The following is a 14927-nucleotide window of genomic DNA, read 5'->3' on the forward strand; positions in this document are numbered from 1 at the left end:
TAACACAAGTCAAACTGCTAATTCTCTTCTGCCTTAATATGATAATGAGAAGATGGTGCAGTCCTGTTCCCATTGGAAATATGGCAAAATAGGGAGTAAACTGTACAGATACCGAATCACAAAACATTGAAGTTCATTGTAAATGGAAGTGTAGGGCTTACCTGCTTTATCTACTCTTTGTCAACATTTATCTGACTCTTATCACCTTTGGTTTTGTATTTTGTAATGCATTTTTTAAAGGTGACTTAATCACCCTTCAGCACCGATAGGTTACTTAAATTATGTGAAACTGTGTATTATGTCACCTGCTTCAGATTTGCTGTGAATTGTCTCTTAATTCAAGTGCCCGACAACCCCTTTACAAGAAAAAAGCTGGAAAAAACTCTGAAGAGTAAGGTCAAAGAAGGGACAGGTATATCTTAACTGATAATTGGATATATATAATTGTGTACAATTGGGAAGTTGTACTAATATGCTAATTAGATCCACTTCACTACAAGAAGGGAGAAAAAAAGGAGGAAATTGTGTAATTATCTGCTGAAAGAGAAGAGTATGGTCCCAAAAAGCTGCTGTTATTTCCCGCTCTCAGGGAATCGTGGGCTGTTTTCCAGGGGTGGATCCAGCGTCACAGAAGGAACCCAGAACTCAGATGCCTGTTCCAGCTGCAGCTCCAGCCTCAGCATCCTCCTCATCCTCATCCAAGTTTCACCGAGCTCGCTCAGGGGGAGCCCGAGATGAACGTTATCGGTCAGGTAAGGGCAAGAGTTCACTGGGGAGTCCTGTTGATGGGGAGCAATGTACCGTGTTCTCTCAAGGGGTCAAGCTTATTATTTGTCCACTGATGGAAAGCCTTACCTTGGTAGGACCTTGTATAAAAACCCGTCACTCATAGGACTGCAGCTGCTGAATCAAAAAGAATACCGAGTAGAAAAAGCAAATAACTTTTTGCCACCTTGATTTTCTGCCTTGGATGCACCTATTCAGTGTTCACAGAATGGAAAGCCTGTTCTGACCGTGACGGGTAATAATTTGTTCTGGAGTTGGTGCTTGCTGTGCACACCAGCTCCAGAAGCCTGGACAATGAGAACGGGAGCTGGCTTTGTGCTCCAGAGCTTCCACAGAGCAGCAGACGCGGCCACCGAGCACCCCGCAATTTCCTTCTCCGCTGAAGGGAAGGAGAAGGTGGCAGCATTAATCTGAGAAATGCACATAGATGAGCTCTCCGTTGTCATTGCAGTTTTTTAATAAGTTGTCTTCTCATCACCAGTGATGTGTCTTCCCTTAAGAGCTCTGGATGTTTGCAGAGGGACTCAAGCCTCATGTCCTGGCCTGTTTCAGACTAATCAGCATTTCTCTACAGCTGCAGTTAGCAGCTTTCAAGATTTACATGAAATCTGCATCCATTCAGGTTCTTGAACAGAAAATTTTTCCTAAATCAGACAACCGGTTGAGAATTTGCCAGTTTATAGACCGGAGTTGCACCTGGGGCTGTACACATTGTTAGCTTACGTGCATATTTTAAATTACACACAAGCATATTTTAGAATAACTTTGGTTGGGGAACAATCCGGTGGGGTTGGGGTTTCTATAAAAGTTGCTGGAAAGACAAGAATAGAATGACTGATCCAGAAGATTCTAGGCTAAAAAACCTCTGGCCCTGCTGTGTAACTCGCTAACTTTAGAAACCCGACTTAGTTTCCCTGTCTCAAAACAAAGAAAAGGAAATGGTACTCGTGAGATGGGAAAATGGGGAATTAATTGCATCAATATAGACGCTAGTGATGGTTGCACATGTGTAAGCCTTGTGTGGTTTAATTCTGCTGCGAAGCTGAGTCTGAACGTCCCCTGTGCAGATATCCACACGGAGGCGGTGCAGGCGGCGCTGGCCAAGCACAAGGAGCAGAAGATGGCCCTGCCCATGCCGACCAAGAGACGCTCCACGTTCGTTCAGTCTCCAGCGGACGCCTGCACGCCCCCAGGTGAGGTCCTCACGGTCTGGGGGGGTGTTCGGGGATCATCAGTGACAGGTCTCAAATCAAATTGGCCAAATATTCCAGCTTTTCAGCATGTTTGTGGGGAGGCTGTTGCTCCTGTCGCTCTCTTGCTGTCTTTGAGCAGCTGCTTGTTTTTGTAGAGCTGCTCTTAGGGCTGTGGAAATGACTCCTGGGAGCCCTGAAAGAACCAATTGGCAGGAGCTGAGCAGGATTTCTGGACTGAGGCTTCTTTTGCTTCCATCACACCAATTTCGGTTGCATAATTCACCTTTTGATTTTGTTAAGGTTCAATACTCAACGTACAGGAAAAGGATTTGCAGCCGTGTACGTTTCTGGGCAAGGACCCTGGAGGAGTCCTGGGGGATTCCGGGGCTTGCAGGATTTTTCCTTCCGAGCCCTTCCCATGCAATGGCTGCAGAAAAACACCTGGGATAAGGCGGCGCCTGTTACGGTGCATGTGCATCAGATGGCAACAAACCTCTCTGCTTTCAAGCAGCTGTATGCACTGGCTTAAAAATGAATATGTGTATTTTTTGGCAGTGACTTGTCTGTTGTCTCTCGTTGTGCAGAAGCATCACAGCCATTTGGATTGATGACGTCGCCTGAAGATGATGAATTCATATCTCATTGTGAATTCATATCTCTGAAACCGCTCTGCTCGGCCTCTCCACTCACAGCTGTTCCTTTACCTCCTTTTTTCTCCATCCTTTTTTCTTTTCCTTTCTCCTGGGGGCTGATGCATGTTCCCGGTGTCTGCTTGGGTCTCAGCTTTGTACTAACTAGTCCAGGACTAGAGCACGTTCTGAGCGCGGCTCTCCACAAATAAAGCTCAGCACTGACGCTGGGGCTGGAATCAGTCATTTCTGCAGCTCCTGAACATGTTACAATAGTTTGATTTACAGCTAGAGTACAGGCAGACAGTCACTTTGAAGAACACGTGAATTTTAGGGCAAAGCCCGAGTGTTCATATTTAGCACTGTGCAACTTCAGATAGTAAGTGACGATGATTTTTTTTCTTCATGATTAGGTCAGCTGTAGGAGAGACAAGGGATTTGTTCTCCCGGAAATGCAGGATGCAGTTCCTTGTTGTAGTTTTCCCTGTTTTGTTTTGGGCTGGGTTGTTTGGTTGTTTTTTTCCCCTGCAGTTGAAAGGGACCCATTTAGAATACCAGACAAAAGCATTGTCTCATGTGGCCTTGGCACACTTGTTCCCCAGTGCCTGCGCTCTGCTTTGTTCCTGCAGATTTTCAGTTTTGACACCGATACTGACCCCTCACTTTCCGTTTCAGAATTAGCAAAGTTAGGCAATACAGCTTCTGATATTACAGAGTATGAGCGGAAAAGTAACGAGAGATAAATTAATAAGCTTGGAGAACCCAGGGGAAGGATGTTTGCCTGAGGAGGTGACTCTTTTGTGCAAAACACGAGGGGTAAATGTGTTCACGTTGGAGCTGTCCGCTGCTTTAACTTCTGGTTTGGCCAATGTAACCTTGTTTGACAGCCTGTGAAAGAAAAAATCTTCGTGTGTCAAGCCCGTGCTGTTGATATGTGAACTGGACAGAGAGCATGTTCAGTGCCATGTGCTTTTCCCGAAGCAGCTGGATTTTCTTTTCTGCTTTCACACAGACACGTCTTCCGCATCCGAGGACGAGGGGTCGCTAAGGCGCCAGGCTGCTCTTTCTGCTGCATTGCATCAGAGCTTACAGAATGCTGAGTCTTGGATCAACCGATCTATTCAGGGGTCATCCACATCCTCATCAGCATCTTCTACACTTTCCCATGGAGAAGGCAAAGGGACCAGTGGGTCACTAGCTGATGTATTTGCCAATACTCGAATAGGTAGGAGATGGGTATGAACAGAAAAATCGCTTCGAGTTCAGTTTGTATTAATAAAGCTGGAGTTGGCCGTTGCGTTGAGGGAAATTCAAATCAAGAGCTTAGTTAGTTTTGATGGAACTCGCTAGGATTTGTTGGAGTCGCACCATCGCGATTCTTTTTTTCCTTCAGAATTTCAGAATATTGAGCTGGTTGAAAAAGGGGCAGGTGGGGAGCAGGAGCTTATGGAAGTAGAAAAGACTCCAGGGTGTGTTGATGGGTTCCGTAGGCACCACTTTCTTTTTGTATATTGTGTCGCTTACGTCTCCAGCTTTTTGAAGCTACTGTGTGTACAAAGCTGCCGTATGCAAGTAGCGTTTGGCATCTGTGTCCTATGAAAACCACAGGGGTGTCTTTGCCTATTGAGTGGGGAAATGCTGCGTTTTAACATTCTCATTTTGCTATAAGCCCGGATAGTTTATTGTTTGTGTTAGATAAAAAACAAAACACAAACAGCCATGTATTTGAACAAATGAACATGTAATTGAAAAAAAATAGCTATAGCAGCGTAAAGATTTAGCACGGATCTTTCATGACTAGTCTGAGAAATACTCAGAGCATCCAGGTATTGAGAAGACGGAGCAAAATCTCCAAGTCTGGATCCCCCAGGCTCAGTTTTCTGAGGCTCTGAGGTGTTCCTTGCTGCTGATGCTTCTGTATGAAATGGCGAAGTTTGTTTTTGCTCTGTGTATGTTTGTCTTTTTTATCTGCTGTTCAGGTTATTACCGCAGCTCAGGAGATGTCTGTATTTTGTGTGCTCTCTGCTTTTGCTTAACTCGTTTGGGGCAAGCAGTGCATAGAAGTGCTGGTGGTTTCAACTGTTTCACTTACATTTTTTTAATTGCTGTTATTTTTGTTTGGGTTTTTTTGCTGGGATGCAAGATCTTTTCTGAAATGGAAAACTGGGGAAATTGCCCATAAAATGTAGTCAATATAATTAATGTGGTTTTGAAGCAGAGAGGCTGCTTTTAATTGGAGCACACAGAAAGCTACGTTACCTTTTGTAATGAATTAAGGTAATCTAGCTTTTTACCTATGGAATAACTGCTATCTAATATAACTAGTATTTTATGCAAAAGAGTTTTAAATCTTTGGAATTGTATTTGCCATGTAGATGCCACATTCGTCCTGTGCTGACACCTGATTTGAATGAATAGGAACTCTCACGTATGCAATTTTATACATCTCTTTGGAGAGAGCAATAAAAAGTCCTGCAGACGTTTGGAGTTATACAAAATCTGGGTCCTTCCCGGTGAGCTCAGAGGTTCAATCCATGAGAAAAATTCCTTGCCACTGTATCTCCAAAGAGATGCAGAAATGGAATTATTCCGCATCTGACTTCTTTCAGACTCCAACATATAGTTTCGAAATTGTTGCTTTTTTCCTTTGTAAGCAACAGTTGCTGGTTCTGTTAAGCCGGAACAGAATATTCTTGCCCTATCAGGTGACTGAGCCCACTGTGTTGGAGAAATAAATCCCACATAAGCAAAAATCGCTTATTTGAGAGGAAGTTAATGAGAGAATTACTGAAGTATGCAGAGTTCCATGCAGTTTTGGGGCTCACAACCTCGTCTGTAAAGCAGAACAGTGTCTTGCTACTTAAAGTGAAAAAAAAAAAAAAAAAAAAAGACCCAGCTTGCTCTGTTCATTAGTTTTTAAGTTTATTACTTAACTGCTGGACAAGCTTATACTGTTAAGCCACTGAACTGGAAGAAATTTAAACGCAACCTGAATTTTGCTGATCTGCTTTAGTCAGTAGCCTACTGCGTGTTTTCTTTCAGAAAGCCCTGACTGACAAAACAGTTAAACAGTATAACTCTAGCAAGAGAGATTCCTGCATAGGTGGTGTGGGGGGTTGTTCTGGGGCTTTGAACGTTTCGGAGCTTGTGTGGATCTCCAAATGTATTGATTTTTTTACAGTGCTGAGGGTCAAGAGAGTGAGCTTGATTCGAGGGTCAGAGACCAAGAACAGGAATCCTGTTTTGATGAACCACTCATCTTGTGCCTTCGTTTTCTGTTTTCCAGAACAGATAACGTGCACCTCCTAGAGCTACTTAATATTTAGGAAGCGGTGTGTTTAATAAGAACTCCCCTACATTCAACCCATTAAATTCTTAAGATTGTTGGTAACAGGTAACTAACGCTTTGCTTGTTCCGTCTGACAATCAGAGGTGTATGTTAATTGCCATCTCCATTTTTTCCCCTCCTTTTAGAAAATGTCTCCGTTCCCCCAGATGTCACAGCAACTACCTCCTGTTCCTCAGCGCGCCCGGCAGCAATCGACCTCCCTCCGGCGGGGATCGTCAAGGGCATGCACAAGGGATCCAACCGCTCCAGCCTCATGGACACTGCCGACGGTACGGAGCCCTCCAAGCACCCAGGGATTAGATGGAGCCCTGTTGAGTTGGGAGAACAAATCTTGTGATTTTCGTTTAGCCCATTGAAGCACTTTGCAAATTCGCAATGGTTATGGCATCGGCGTTAACACCTTCCTGTGCAGCGCATTGACACGAACGTGTTCCCATGCTGCAGCAGTTGTCTACTATGTACTGAACTGGGGAGAATTATGGGGTTTTCTCCTCTCTGATGCTTTTTAAGAAAAAAATTACAAATGCATAGTTAGGCTAATTGTTTCTAAAAGCTTTTATCCTAGAATCCCTCAAAGGAAAGGTAAGATGAATGAAACAATTTAATTTTGAACTATAATTAAGCTTCCGTGGAGCTGATACACTCAGTCCAAGCTGGTTGGCATAAACCTTTGTGCAGAGGGGTCACATCAGCGGTTCAGGGGCAGGTGGAAATCAGACTTTGAAGGGAGGAAATGCTTTAAAATGAATTTCTATTACTAGCATTTTCTGAGCACTGAGTTAATACAGAACCGATAAATCGCTTACTAATATCGTCCTGCACTGGCACAACCTTTAATAATGGAGTGGGGGCACCAAGAGAAGGATCCTCCGATGGAAGGAGGCAAGATGTGAGTGTCAACAGAGATGCCGAACACTTTGATTAGACAAGATCTTTCCATCCAGGTGTTCCTGTGAGCAGTAGAGTCTCCACGAAAATTCAGCAGTTGCTTAACACCTTGAAAAGACCTAAAAGACCACCCCTGAAAGAATTTTTTGTGGATGATTTTGAAGAAATTGTGGAAGGTAATAGCATCAAATAGTGAGTTTTCTTAATCACTTGCTATAAGTACACTCATCTGCACAGTGCTGAATTTCTTTATGAAACCGTTTTTGAAGTTGACTCTGATTTGCTCTTTGCAGCCTGCAGCAGCTGTCATGAATAGTCTGATACAAAACCAACGTGTGAAGTAATTCCCTGTACTGCCAAGCTTTGAGTGGCCTCCTCAATGCTAAACTGCTTACAATAACTACAACTTATTAAGAAAAATATTTCAGTAGATTTTTAAAACCCCTTCATTTGCTTAGGCTACTCTGATTTCCCAAAAGGGATTGTCTTTACTGGTAATTTCATTACAAACTTATTTCATAAGATTATTTTTGTTTTCTCCAGTTCTGGGTTACTTTCCTCACTGTTGAACCAAACACCTTTTAAGAGCACCTTAGGAGGAGACTATGTTCATGATGGTTTATTTTGTGCAGGGCTTCCTAGGAAATGAAATGTGATAGGGGTTGTTAACCCTAAAGGTGATGAGAAAAAGCCTTTGTTTTCGGTGCGTCTTTCCAGCTTAACTGTCTGGTAACAAATGGGCAAAGGTGAACTGGAAACATTATGGAATTGTGTTCAGTTCCGCAGCCTGACCCCAATCAGCCCAAGCCAGAGGGACGTCAGATGATGCCCGTGAAGGGGGAACCCCTGGGAGTTGTTTGTAACTGGCCTCCTGCCTTAGAAGCAGCTCTGCAGCGCTGGGGAACCACGCAAGCAAAATGCCCCTGTCTGACAGCACTGGATGTTACAGGAAAACCAGTTTATACCCTCACATATGGTGAGTTGAGTCCCGGCTGCCATTGCTAAACTGCTCTGAAAGAGCAGCGGTGGATCATAGAATCACAGAATGGTTTGGGTTGAAGGGACCTTCAAATGTCACCTTATCCCCCCCTGCCATGAGCAGGGACATCTGCACCAGCTCAGGGTGCTCAGAGCCCCGTCCAGCCTGGCCTGGGATGTCTCCAGGGATGGTTCAGCCACCACCTCTCTGGCCAACCTGGGCCAGGCTCTCACCACCCTCACGGCCAACAGTTTCCTTTTATCCAGCCTGAATCTCCTCTCTTTTAGTTGAAAACCATCACCCCTTGTCCTATCGCAACAGGCCCTGCTCAAAAGTCTGTCCCCATCTTTCTTTAGGCCCCTTTTAAGTCCGGAAAGGCCGCGCTAAGGTCTCCCCGGAGCTTCTCTTCTCCAGCTGAACAGCCCAACTCTCTCAGCCGCTCCTCCCAGCAGAGCTGTTCCAGCCTCGCATCAGATAGAACACGAGGTTGTTGGTCTTGGTGCGGTTGCACGCACCTTCCTGGGTTTGGAGAGCTTTGTAGACAAAGTGGCATAACTGAAACAAAGTACACGACTGTAGGTGGTCAAAGCAGCCAAGAATTTAAATATTCTCTTGTGTGCTGGTTGATTTTAGAGTTGTGCAAGTCTTTCTTCTTTGTGTTCCAGGCAAACTGTGGAGCAGAAGTCTCAAGCTGGCCTACACGCTGCTTAATAAACTGGGGACCAAAAATGAACCCGTGTTAAAACCTGGAGATAGGGTAATGAGTTTGGGACTATCTGGTTCTCCCTCTGAAATAAAAAGAGGGCTTGGGGGGCTGTAACTTACCACAGACACTATATTCTTGTCCTTTTAATAGCAAGACTCTTATCCCAGGGACAGGCTATTTGGGAAAGAAACTTCCGTGATTTTTCTGTCCTGTTGGCTGCTCTGTAAGCAACTTCTTGGCTCTGGACTTTGAAATACATCTGAGGAAGAGCGTTGCATGTCTGAGAGAAAAGCAGTTTTAGATCTGTGTTTTGGCTGTATGTGCATCTTCATGCGTACGGGCCCCGGGGAACGCTGACATTCCTGCGTGAGGAACTCACGCACGTACCAGATATTCCATGGAAGAGCGAGCACTTGGAGGTGCCCTGTGAAAAATGCTGTAGTAGAATGTGAAATAACACCAAGTTTCCTGACTGTTAGTCGCTACAGATCTGAACTTTGTGGTTTTTTTTTTCCCGTGTATTTCGACTAACAAAACATTTCTGTGAATTGTAGGTAGCCCTTGTTTATCCCAACAACGACCCGGTCATGTTCATGGTGGCGTTTTACGGCTGTCTCCTGGCAGAAGTCATACCAGTGCCTATCGAGGTACCTCTTACCAGAAAGGTAACGTCGATGGGATTAGAGGAGCGATAGGCTGATGTGGGATGAAAACCAAGTCAGACCATCCGCCTCTGGGAGTGTTTCCCAGCATCTGCCCTCGCAGCTTTGTAGCAACACAATGTGTGAGACCTTCGTGAACCAGGAAGAGCTGTTTAAAAATGGAAAAACTTATTGACCAGAGAGCTGTGCTCAGCAACTGGAAATGGTCGATTCGCCTAAACACTGTAGTCTTCGTTCTCTTATTGCAAATAATTTAGACGGTGCAGATAATATTGTGGTTCTGCCCCCAATCGGTGTGAAGGGCTCTCATTTAGCATCTTCCGCTCTTTTATTTTGCTAGAGACTGAAGGTGCCGAGTATTTCTGAAGACTTCTGGGCACTTTTTGTAAATTCCCGACCCAACAAAGAATTTTCTTTACCCTTACTAGAATTTTTGCAATATTGCAATATTATTGCCATGTCAAGAACTGTCTAAAACTACTGATTTCGTAAGAGGAATCCAAAGCAACAGGATAATGGCAAACATATGGCAAGAGAGGCTGTCATGGAACTGGTCTGGTAATACTATGGGAGTCAGAGCTTTGTTCTCATTTGTCTGCAATGTGACAACTGCTACAGCAACCGAATACAAAATTAAAACTTTTCCCAGTGTTTGCCCGATCAGATTTCATAGTGAGCTACCTCATTTCAGTGTTTTTATCATTGTGCAACAGAAATTAGGCCCTGGGGAAAGAGAAGCCTTATGATTTCAGTATAATTACACGTTTTGCTTTTTATGCCTCATGATTCCTCTTTGAAGCATCCGGGCTCCCATTAATGAAAATAAACGGCGTATGCTCGGTGCCGGGACGCTGGGCATGAGCACTTGTTTTCTGTGGATTTCACATCCAGTGTGTTTTAGTGTAATATTTGTTTTAGGTATGAAGGGTTCCCTTTGAGAATCACCAATTTCCTCTGCCATCCGTCCCCAGTTACATAATAGATTCATTTTAGTTTCATTGAAAAGAGCCGACTTGGTACGCAGATTAAGTTGCCCTTCTGCGTTTTTGTGATGCCTTATCACTTGCCTACGGGCTTTTATTGCCTTATAGGTACGTCTCCGTTTTCACCCAGGGGGCCTTTGTGCTGGATACATATAATATCATCTTCCAAAATGTGTTATAATGCAACTTGGAAGCAATTCTGTTCATCCCTGCCAGCCAGAGGTTGTCATTTGAGTTCCAAACCATTGCCAGACTTTGGGTGTAGGCAGAGAAGGACAAACCAAAGGAGAGAGTCTGGGCATGGGTTGTATCGTCTTTTTTCTTCCCCATGTGATCCGTAATGTTACCATCCCGTTACCAGAGCGTTACCAGCTCTAGGTTCTGCTAAGGGGAATATTGATTTATGTCCCTTTTAGACAGGAATGACTTTTTCCCTCTTCCCTCAGGACGCCGGCGGGCAGCAGATCGGCTTTCTGCTGGGAAGCTGTGGCATTGCCTTGGCCCTCACCACTGAAGTTTGCCTGAAAGGGCTCCCAAAAACCCAAAACGGAGAAATCGTGCAATTTAAAGGTTAGATTGGGTTATATACTTGCTTTTGATTGTATTTTTCGTATAGCTGAGCTGTCTGAAGGTAGTTGGCAGAAGCCTGAATGCATTTTGGGAGAGCAAAGGGAGCAGTTTTTCTGCTAGCATCGCTTACCTGTTGTTCTGTGCATGTGGTGTAGATTGATCCTTGTGTCTGACAGAACCGCTTTGTTGTTCTGGAAATCACAATGAACCCGCATTACGAGCCAGGGTTGTTCTCAGATCCCTTCAGTGGCATTTGGCCGTTCAAAAGCAGTTTCATTAATGATACAACAAGCTATATTTAGAAATACCGCGGGGATCTTTCCTGCGCAGAGGAAGCGCCTCATCGCCCACTGAGCTCCTGATGAGAAACGAGATGAACCTTCTGGCTGGTTGCTTGGCTCGCTATTCTGCTTGTGTAACTCATCTTGGACAGATGATGGGGGTTGAGTGTATTCCTGAAGAATATAAATCCCACAATAAATAAATTGATATTAATATTCCACTTTAATTTTGGCTCTAGGTTGGCCCAGACTCAAATGGGTTGTGACAGATTCAAAATATCTCTCCAAATCTCCGAAGGACTGGCAGCCCAACATCTCAGCCGCAGGAACTGAGCCAGCGTATATTGAGGTAAGCAGGGAGTGGGGAATAGAAAGTAGTTTGCATGTGCTGAATTTAATGTTCTAATCACCAGAGAGATAATACTTTCACCTCACTACCTTAAACTGCCCATTTCTAGCTGCTGAAACAAGACTTCACTGTGTACGACCTGCTGTGAGGCTTATTTTAGTTTTGAATACCTTTGTGGCCTTGAGCACTGCTCAAAATGGTTCGGAGAACACTGTTCTTGTTCCAGAAAAGCTGGTAATTGGACAATGGAGCTCTCCAAGATTACACAGATTTCTGAAAATACTTCAGCCAACAGCATTTTGAATTTTCTGTTCATCCTGGCAGAGCTTTTTGTCATTTGTGCACCTCAGCAAGGCGACTTCTAGGAAATTGCAGTGGTTTAAGTAGTAATTTGGCTCTTCTGAAATTACAAATTGACTTTTCAGTTTACTTCTGGGAGCAGGAAGAGATGATGTGAGGAAGAGTAATAGTGAAATAAACACAAACACATCCAGTTATCATCTATATCTCTCTGGAGCCACCTGAACATGTTTGCTACCTGAATAACTGTCTTCTGGACAGTGAACCTTGCTGGTACCTTTGTACAAGCTGCTACTTTTTTGAGTGTGTCTCAGCAGCTTTAGAGAAACAAACCATTATTTAATATGGACTCTATGATTTAATTTCCCTCGTATGTGGGATCCAGAGTCCCATCCTGACTGTTTTTTCTCCTTCTGCAGTACAAGACGAGCAAAGAGGGCAGCGTTATGGGCGTCACGGTGTCGCGGGTGGCCATGCTGTCCCACTGCCAAGCCTTGTCCCAGGCCTGCAACTATTCTGAAGGTGGGTGATGTCACGGAAACATCAAAGGAATGAAGGTTCAGTGACATAATTTCCAGTGGTTGCTTCTCATATTTTTAACTGTCTATGAGTAACCAATACACAATAGCATTTACTTTAAAAAAAAAAAAAAGCACCGATTAATTCTCACCAGAAGCAAAGACTATCTGTAATCTTTTCAATCCAAAAGGGCACACCGTCTTCGTTGCCATAGTGCAGAGGAGTAAAAAGTGGGATTTGCATCATGTCTGGAAAGTGAACAAGTGTGTTCTGATGAATCAAAAAGGGAGTAAATGAATCGAAAGTGGAACATTTTCCAGCAAGCTGCAGTCTCCCTCTCACTGTACTGATCACCCGTTCCAATGCCTTTCCAAACTTTTGTTCTCTAGAGTGTGTGTAACTCTCAAAGCACCTCTTGCGTAAACTGGTTCTGTACTGGTCGCAGGAGGCTTTTTGGATAACCCAGAAATGGAGATTGCAAATTGCTGGTGGGAGTACAGAGAATTCTGCTCTAGGATACACTTTTAGTCCAGTCTACCTTGTAAATCAAGCTAATTTATATATCCATGGCTGCAACTTTATTTTTAGAGCTGTATGTGATGATAGTTTAAAATGCAGAGTTTGTCTTTGGGAAGAAGCCGTCGCTGTAATTCCATCGCTTCTGGGAGTCAGTGTTTGAGTGATGTGCTCTGTTCTCTTCCTCTGCTCATGCAGAATGAGGTCAGAGCCCTTTCTATGCTGCTGATGTACAGTACAGCCTGCAAAGGAATTTTCTTGCGACTTTCTGGGATGTGTTTTCTTTCTCTTAGATGGATGTTCAGTTGCGTTATTTTGCATAACAAGGAGCTCTGACTAGTAGAACATATAATCAGACAAACAAGGCTGTGAACTCGCTTGCTCCGTGTGTTCCTCCCGGAGCAGATCTGACAGATTCAGATGTCAGATTCCGACGTACGCAGATTCTGTCCTGCCGCATTTCACTTCAAAACTACAACTTTGTTTTTCCAGGTGAAACGATAGTGAATGTTTTGGATTTTAAGAAGGACGCGGGGTTGTGGCATGGCATTCTGACGGTGAGTTGAGACTGGAAGCACTTTCTGAAGCATTTCATCACTCTTTTTCATTTCAACGTTTGAGGAGATTGTCACGACTGTTACCTGTTCAGTCAACCATTTCTCTCCCTGGTCGATCTGCAACTCTCGGGGGGAATGTAGGAGCATCCTCAGAAAACTTACTGTGAATTCACGGTGGGATAGAGGCTGATGAGGAGTGAGGACGACTCTGTTTCTGCTCCATAATAGGTTTTGTGAGCCCTTTGCTAAAAATCTTTTTCTACTTTTCAGAATGTAATGAACAAATTGCATACTATCAGTGTGCCCTACTCGGTGATGAAAACCTGCCCGCTCTCCTGGGTGCAGAGAGTTCATGCCCACAAAGGTAACTGTGAATGTTCCACAACTTCAGCTTGAAGTTCTCAGGATAAACGAGTGAGGGGCGTTAAAATCTCAAACTCTTTAGAGCCTGTCGTCTTGCTCTTCCATGACGATCCCAAGGGCCAAATCTCTAATTTATTTCTGAAAATGCCTAAAGTCCTAATGCCTTGTGAATGTCAGGGAACTTGATGGGGCCCTCATGACCTGTGCATTTGGAGCCAGAGCCTTTTATGAGGCCAAGCAAATAGTTGAGCGCAGGAAGGTGTGTTGATCCCCAGTCCTCACCAAGGATGTGAAGCCGCCGACAATGATTTCTGCATTTTGGAGGAGGAGCTGCAAAGGTGACAGCCCTGGCTCGGGCGGTGGGCAAAGGGTCTGGATGCCACAGCCGATGCTGTTGTGTGTTGTGGTTTGCTGTTCCTGCGGGCTCAATTCATTAAAGTTGCTTGCTTCAGTGAGAATTTTCTCATTTGGGAGTGTTGGACTGTGTGTTTTTATGAGAATGCCCCATGGAAAGCTTTTGTTTGTCCTTAAACGTTTTCTTTTTGTGTTGGTTTGCAGCAAAAGTCGCTTTAGTCAAGTGTCGAGACTTGCACTGGGCCATGATGGCCCATCGAGACCAAAGAGACGTCAGTTTGAGCTCCCTGCGCATGCTGATCGTAACCGATGGTGCAAATCCTTGTGAGTATGGTGCAAATCATTGCGAGTATGCTGCAAATCCTTGCGACCATGCACGTCCTGCTGGTTTTAGGAGGGGGATTTCTCAGCTAGCTCTCTCACCGGCTCAAGCTTAACTCCTTTTGTAGATCCTTGCAAGCAGATTTCAGCTAGGGCAGCTGTCTGGTGAGACAGAGCTGAGGGTTGTGGTGCTCAAGCACCAGGGCGGGGGATTTCTGCGCTTTCATCCTTTGAGCACGACTTGTGAAAGACACTGCAAAGAAACAGGAGAGTTGAACAGGGAACTCCTGTGTGTGAAACAGAATTCTGGTAGACACAGTGAGATTGGTTTTAAATTGCTCACAGGGGGTAAAGTAAAGGCTTTTAAGAAGAAGTTTGAAGGGGAAAAAAAAAAAACCAACAGAAAAATCTGCAAGGAATGCTGTTAGTGAAAGGGCTTAAAGAGTGTTTGTCTAGATGGCAGCAACTGGAAGGGATGCTTGGGACACGGTCAGACCTGGTTTGGTTACGCGTGCTGCATGGAAACCGACCCTACATATGCACACTAACGGTTGGAGGTTTGGAAAGTATTTTAAGCCTGTTGTACTGTGAGCGTGTAACAACACTGATGCAAATTGGGGGA

The 14927-nt window shown here is 44.4% G+C and overlaps 1 protein-coding gene across 6 annotated transcripts in view; it reads left to right on the forward strand.

Moving 5' to 3' along the window:
• Positions 1 to 14927, forward strand: part of DIP2B (disco interacting protein 2 homolog B) — a 66961-nt gene that overhangs the window by 33331 nt on the left and 18703 nt on the right. For 4 of the 6 annotated variants that reach the window (XR_010607731.1, XR_010607732.1, XM_065654275.1 and 1 more), the window contains exons 3-16: positions 612 to 752; positions 1854 to 1979; positions 3621 to 3833; positions 6083 to 6226; positions 6902 to 7021; positions 7624 to 7821; positions 8490 to 8581; positions 9085 to 9195; positions 10622 to 10745; positions 11266 to 11375; positions 12095 to 12197; positions 13203 to 13267; positions 13538 to 13631; positions 14189 to 14308. Coding sequence is in view for 4 of the 6 variants with exons in the window: in XM_065654275.1 (XP_065510347.1) it covers positions 612 to 752; positions 1854 to 1979; positions 3621 to 3833; positions 6083 to 6226; positions 6902 to 7021; positions 7624 to 7821; positions 8490 to 8581; positions 9085 to 9195; positions 10622 to 10745; positions 11266 to 11375; positions 12095 to 12197; positions 13203 to 13267; positions 13538 to 13631; positions 14189 to 14308 (1761 nt within the window). In the remaining 2 variants the exon portion in view is untranslated. The remainder of the gene's footprint in view (positions 1 to 611; positions 753 to 1853; positions 1980 to 3620; positions 3834 to 6082; positions 6227 to 6901; positions 7022 to 7623; positions 7822 to 8489; positions 8582 to 9084; positions 9196 to 10621; positions 10746 to 11265; positions 11376 to 12094; positions 12198 to 13202; positions 13268 to 13537; positions 13632 to 14188; positions 14309 to 14927) is intronic. The other 2 variants (XM_065654276.1, XM_065654277.1) reach the window with 2 other exon arrangements.

This window comes from Caloenas nicobarica, chromosome 33 (assembly GCF_036013445.1).
Source record: "Caloenas nicobarica isolate bCalNic1 chromosome 33, bCalNic1.hap1, whole genome shotgun sequence".
NCBI classification, from domain to species: domain Eukaryota; kingdom Metazoa; phylum Chordata; class Aves; order Columbiformes; family Columbidae; genus Caloenas; species Caloenas nicobarica.